Below are 7,074 nucleotides of genomic sequence, written 5' to 3'. Positions count from 1 at the left end.
AGAATCTGTGGAGGGAGCTAAAGATTAGGGTGATGGCAAGGAGACCCTCCAACCTGAAAGAGTTGGAGCTCATCGCTAAAGATGAATGGGCAAAAATAACAGTGGAGACATGCAAAAAGCTGGTCAGCAATTATAGGAAGCATTTGATTGCTGTAATAGCCAATAAAGGCTTTTCTGTTGATTATTGAGAAGGGTATGAATAATTTTGGACATGCAGGCAGTAGGACACACATGTTGCAGCCTGTGACAGAGCACAGTGCAGTCATGCCAGGGCAATTACTGTTTTTACCTTGATTCAATTACGTGTAAATTGCAAGCAAACTGCTACAGAATAGCCACACACACCTCTACACACCAGACTGGTTGGTTATAACATAATTCTGCCTGTTATGTGGGAGACATAACAGGCTCATTTCTTAGCTCCATTATGATGTCATGAGTGATTAGTTTAAAAGTCATATACCAGGTCACTGAGTGTGCTCATGTCTTTCCCTGAGATTCCTGGCTGAGCATAGTGAGCACATGGGCTGTGATCTGCTCAGAGTATTTCACACAGGGCTGTGCAAGGGATTGACTGTTTCACGTCCATAAACTTGCCTGACCCTAACCCTTTGACAGAAAGATAAATCCTTTTAAAAAAAGCCCTTTAGATTTATCTTGGGACTACTGAGGGGGGTCTCAACCCACATGTTGAGAACCACTGCTCTAACCGACTTTTTAATGATGGATAATGGATTTATTTTTCTAAAACACCAATAAAAGTGAACATTTCAGTGACGCAAATATTATATCAGCAGGTTAAGTGCACAGATTCCTCAACATACTGTTTACCAAAAACTTACAGTGATTGAAAATAGCATACTAGTAAATAAAAAGTCAGTTTAGTCTTTGAGTCATGAATAAACTGGTGTCTGTTGATCTGATATATTTATATACTTTTATGTTTGTCTCTGCAGTGCCCAGTGCACCTCCTCAGAACATCACCTTAGAGGTTGTCCTGTCCAGGGTGAGTTTACATTTTTATTCTTTATTCTGCACATCTTTACACTGCAAAAAAAACAACAACAGTCCATTTTGTCATCTACATAAACCATTTAACATTTCTGGCTGATGTTCCAGCTTCCTCCCCCCTGGAAGTGAATGACTGATGACTGCTTATTCTGACACACATTTGAACTGCCATCAGTCAGCTCAGCCATGAGTTCCTCTCTGGTGATCTGGCCTCATTTTACTGATTGATTCAATCCACAACTGTCCACAAGCATACTCTATGTACTATGTGTGTATATTTATGTATATTTAAATAGTTCACCCAAAAAACAACATTGATCATATAAAAAGTGATGACCACCTGCTGTCCACTACAGAGGAGGGATAGGTCAGGGGTCAGAGGAGTTCACTTTCAGCAGCCATTAAAAACACAACAGAAGACATGGAGTACACAGATATATAAAAAACTATAAATATATACAAATGTGGCTGTTGGTTAGGTTGTGCCAGAACTAGCCAATGGCAGAGTGGGGGTCAACTCCAATTTTAGCCTAATAGCCAATCACATCACATGAGCTCCTCTCATCCTCTTTAACTGTTTAAAAACAGCACACAGTTGAATAAGTGGGCACAGAACCCAAGCTGGAGGACCCTGTTCTCTAAGATGGAACGATATATAGTTATAGCAATATAATATCTCATTGAAGTGCAATATCCAGCATCCCACATATGGTTTCAATTTGCTTATTACAAGTTATTTTAGCAAACAATTGGGGTTACATTCTAAAAACAGGTTTCCATGATTGTTAGCTGTTCACTTAATTTAGTTCATAACAGGAACTAATATGTGTAAAGCCTTAGAAATCTTGCTTTAACAGCTGACTTTGACCATAATGCACCTTGTTTTGCTCAAACATGACATGCTGATGACTCTGTTGGCGAGCTCTTATACTCCTCTCTGACAGTTTTGCACCATCTCTGTTCTGCACCTGGTGTAGAGACTCTATCGTCAGATATGTAAGTAGAGAAGAGATGGAAGACAAGAGTTTAGATAAAATAATTACCATATAATGAGAAATGTGACCTCGTTCCTCAGCTGTTGATGTCATGAGGATTTTTCAACCTGCTCAGAAAGCAGCAGCAGAGAAATGATCAATGTTTCCAGAGATGTTGTGAACAGCTCATAATTTATGCCCATAAAAAGGAGGGTCAGATTGTCTGTGGAGAGCTGACCTCATTTAGTTTCTGTCTGTTTATTTTCTTCATGTGATTGATATTTCAGTGCTGATTGGCTCTCAGGTCAGGGCTGATCAATCAGCGCTGTCAGAGCTCCATTATAGTTCAGAGCTTCATGAAACCACTTTCAAACTCAGGAATTTTTTCCTTAACCAGACATTTATCTGAAAAAGATAAAATAAATAATGTTTGTTAAATTAAATGAAAGCTGAATGCCAAACATACTTAGCAGCAATCTTCTAAAACAATGCTGAAGCAGGCTCAGCCAACTCCACACCGTGACCTCTGACCTCCCTGTAGATAAGGATGAAACAAAAAGACACTTTGAATAAATACACAGAGAAATTTTATTTTTTCAGTTTTAACAGTACTGGGAGCAGCATAAGTCTCAGGGTGAAACATGCAAGATTTGAACAACATTTAGGTAAAGCACCACCTAATTGCATCAATGTACCAATCACAGCTGAGCAAGAACTCAGATAACCTCCATTATCTTTCATGTCTTAGGCATCATAAAACTGGCCCAACTTCAGACCGATGATCTCACATTTAGCTATAATGTCCAAACAGAGCATTTCCTCCCACCTTAAGGTGTTTATTATACTTTTATCCGTGTTGAGAGTGAATGACAGACACAAACATTCACATCAGGCCACGGGCTGCACCGTAGTTAGACAGCACCTGGTGCTGAAATAGAACTCTGTCATGGCAACAGTCACCCACAGAATCCCTTCCTGTTTAGTAATAAAAGCACAGGAAAGTTTGTTTTTTGCGATGCTTTATTTCATCCTGACCAAAGTTCAAAATATTCTGTTGCATACTTGACAGACCTCTGAAATAGCCATGATGCCCTTTATGGTAAGAAAAAAATAACACCAGCTCATGAGATCAGTCAAAGGTATAGAATGTGACTGTAGACCATAGCTCCACATGTGAACAGTAAAAAAGTAAAGTCCAGTTTCATTTTTATCAATTTCTTAAATTAACCTTTGATTATGTTCTGGCCACCATCTAATGGATCAAGGTCAAACTTACCTGCTGACCCCTCATCTATAATACACTGAAAAAATTGGAGGAATGGAGTTGCATTTACTTAAAAAAAGCTCAGTAACAATTTCCACACAGAAATTCTTTGTAATTTTTACTCAGGAAATCCTCGAGTAAAGTTTGCTTACTAGTATGAATTGTTAAACCAAGAATACCCAAGTAGATTTTACTGGCAGTTTTCTTCTTTAGACACAAAATTTACTCACCCTTTGTAAGTAAATTTCACTCAGACTACTTTGGCATCCAATTTCAAAACCCCTACAAAAACACTTGGTATTTCAGGGTGATTTAATTAGCTTTTCTTTACTTAATATCCAGAAATGATTATGTAAGTTACAGTGCAACGTATACAGTGTGGATGGCATAAAAACATTTTAAATAAATACATTTGTGTACATTCATAAATCAGTATTGTCAAAAATAAAAAAAATAAATTTGATTAAAAGACTTAGTCTAAAACATTTTCAAATAGTTAAACACAATGAAGTTTTTGATAAACTTGCATGAAAACATTTATGCTAGAAGTGTGTTCTGCAAAGACTGGACTTAAGGAGACATTTTCAGGACATCAAGCTCAAGAAAGAGCTTCTGAAACATTTCAAATGTCTATTTCTATGTTGGTGGGTAACTCAAGTTCATTGTATGGATAAAGTCAATGAGCAGCCAATGCCACACTTTTACAGTCATCAAGAAACTCTTTTCCCACGATGAGGGGTGTGGCCTTCCTGATCTGCACTTCCATAACAAAGATCTTAAAGACATGATAAGTCCTCTCTGATGGCTTCTTTGCTGACATCCTGTCAAAAACATCAAACAATCAGTGCTCAATGTACTACAGATTTTCTAAAGTTCCTGCATATGCAATAGGTGATTTACAGCGTAGAAGTGGCCAATTAATAGTTTACACATAAATTACACAACCGAAGTAAGATGCTCAGAGCAAGACATTGGTTAAATGCTGGGTAAGTATTTAGGTTACTAATGATTTTGATTAATTAACATAGATAAAAATTGAAAGGTAAGTTATCATGTAATTAATTTCTTTTCATGTGTATTTCTCGGTCCAGTAGTTTGTACCTCTCATATTAGTGTACATTCAGGTCATTGACGTAACCACTGTTATTTCTTAAAGGTAATACTCTGGCATTGTTTGAAAAACACAGGTTGTTCAAAACATTTGTTAGTATTTTCAGAATCCTGAAACACTTCTGAAGAAATGAAATTAATTATTTTGTTGACTTTTGTTTTGTTTTGATTGGTGCAACATGAGAAAGAGGTAAAAATATTTTCATCGGACAGTAATATTTTTCAGTCAGGTGGTTAAGGTAGCTATGCAGCCTGTGAAAATACTGTCAGAACAACTGTTTTTAAATCAACTGATTGTGACCTAAAGTTATGTTACTACATGGAAAGGCACAACTTTTGACTGGTACTACAGGTTAGTGACAAGATTAAAGTTATATTATTAGGTTGGGAAAAAGACAAGTTCATTATGGTCAGAATAATTATCAGAAAATCCCAAATTTTCAAAGTTTACCTGGTGATCTTTAATAAGTTCCTCTCCAGACTCTCCAAGGAACTCAAGCAGGGGATGATGACGTCTCTTCTACTTTCAACATGTTGCTGTTAGACAGAAGTGAATTTATAGCAGAGAACATTATTGTTTCAAAGTCGGCCCTCAGAGAACAAAGGAATCAATCAGAGAAATAAAATGTTATCTTCCGATTGCTTCACAGCGGTTACATTTTAAAGCACAAATAAACCTGCTCACACCTACACAGCTGAGGCAACCCTCTGTCTGCTCTGCCTGTGTGTAAAACTCATGAGATGTAGATTGCGATCTAACTGTTGGTTGCTACATTTTTGTAGACTCTCAACTTCACAAACGACGCGCTGTATTGGTTGGGGGCTACATACCACTGCCAAACAGGCTTCAACCCTGAAGCCTCGACGAGGAAAGCAAAACAAGAGAAAATGAGAAAATACAGGCAGAGGGCAGGGTGGGAAAGAGCAACACATGTGCCAGCATGATAACTAGCTAGCAAGGTAAACTGACCAGCTAATGCTAATGTTAAGTATGTTTTTATTGTAATTGTACACAAACAATGGCTTTAGTCGATGAAACAACAGCAATGTACGAAGTTAATTAAGCATACAACCTACCTCTGTGGCTTCGCATTTAATGAATTTCCTCACCCATCCGCAGTTCAAACCTGTCGTCCGGGGCCAGGTCCTGTTGATGAGGTGTCTCTGAGGGGACAAAGCCCAAACTCTCCTCTGATGTCACTCGTTCAGCTTGGTTGCCTGGTTCACTCTCACCCAAGTTAATTTTACTTTCTTGTATCAGATTGCACGGTCAGTACACTAGTTTACTTAATATTACTTGGTGTGAATGATCAAATTTACATATGGAAATGAGGATACATAATTACAAGCAAACACCAAGTAACAGATTAAATAGAAGGTGACATTTTTAAGTAAAATTACTTAAATAATAATTTATTGTAGAATTTAAACAAATAATCACAGTAATTATTACAAGGTCAAAAAATATTTTTTTTCAGTGTATGTGTCACATACTAAGACACTTTGACAGTTTCCAACACATGCACCTGAGTGACCTGGTCTAATGGTGTTGACAGCGCTAGTTTTACTGCCAATCTACTGTAATGTCAAGAGTGGATGAAGCTACAGAGGATGATACAACATATGTTCATGGTAATTAAGTCCAATTGACACATATTCAATAAAAAAGAAATGACTATTATATAAAAATTAATTAGCTCCATTGACACAGCAGGGCAACAGGGTAGAGGGGTCGAAAAGCTCTTACTTGTTAGAATGTGTCTAAGTCACATGATTAAAAGATCAAAATGAGAAATAGAAATCACTTTATTGTCCCATAAATGGAAATTTGCCTTGCGGCAGCCATTAAAACTATAACACAAGACATGAGGAGATCTCACAATCAGCTTGTCTTCAGCCCCATCACTGAGGACAGTTGCAGCTTTTCAAAGGCCAAATTGAGGACACAATTTCTTTTTAAGTCAGTAGCTTTAACCAACATTTAATTTCAGCCTGACAACTCACATGGAATGGATTTTTTTGTGAATATATGTACAGCAGTGGTGTGTAGTCAGGGCAAGCATGAATGTGCATGTGTGGAAACTAAACCTGCGAATTAAGAGGCAGCAGTAGGAAGAAAATGAGCAAATAACACTGGTTTATCATCTCTGTGTGAGATCTGCAGTAAGTTTGAGAAGTTTGAGACAGAATATTGCTACAGGAGTACAGCAGCTCCTTTCAGGAATAGATCAGTAGGTAGGTTATGTGTGTAGCTGGCAAGAGAGAGATAGAGAGCAGTGCGGCTGGCAACCGCAGCAGAGAGTTAGCAAGTTAGTCAGATGTTAGCAGTATAGTTGTGAACATCCAGTGTGATGTATGTACACTTTAGGCTGTTTGTCAGTAAATAAATGCTACGACTCCTCAAGATCCAAGTTCCCTCGTCTCCCCAGAGCTCAGTGGCGGATTTAAATATGGGCGGCATCTTGTCGGGGACTTACTGGACATGGGCACTAGCAAAAAAGAAAAAGGTTGTTCAAATTACGCGATTGGTTTTGTATCGCTTCATTATGTCAATGACATCACGTCATGTAGTGTGGTTCAGAGCTGTCGCCCTTTCTAGTTTATGCAGTGTCTTGGCTTCACATATGCACAGTATGTTTGTGGATACATATCGACACCCTCTTAAAATAATGGCCTAAGTCATTTTTTCAGGTTTTTCAGGAAACACAAAAAACT

General features: G+C 37.9%; 1 protein-coding gene across 1 annotated transcript in view; it reads left to right on the top strand.

Annotated features, from left to right (window-relative positions):
• Positions 1 to 7,074, top strand: part of dcc (DCC netrin 1 receptor) — a 211,243-nt gene that overhangs the window by 100,657 nt on the left and 103,512 nt on the right. The window contains exon 11 of the mRNA XM_087171665.1: positions 957 to 1,006. Within this exon, the coding sequence (XP_087027791.1) occupies positions 957 to 1,006 (50 nt within the window). The remainder of the gene's footprint in view (positions 1 to 956; positions 1,007 to 7,074) is intronic.

The sequence above is a fragment of the Seriola lalandi genome, unplaced genomic scaffold (assembly GCF_002814215.2).
Source record: "Seriola lalandi dorsalis isolate HSWRI2012SDOR001 ecotype SW California unplaced genomic scaffold, Sedor1 jcf7180002054939, whole genome shotgun sequence".
Lineage (NCBI taxonomy): Eukaryota > Metazoa > Chordata > Actinopteri > Carangiformes > Carangidae > Seriola > Seriola lalandi.
This window is presented reverse-complemented; position numbering and strand designations above follow the sequence as displayed.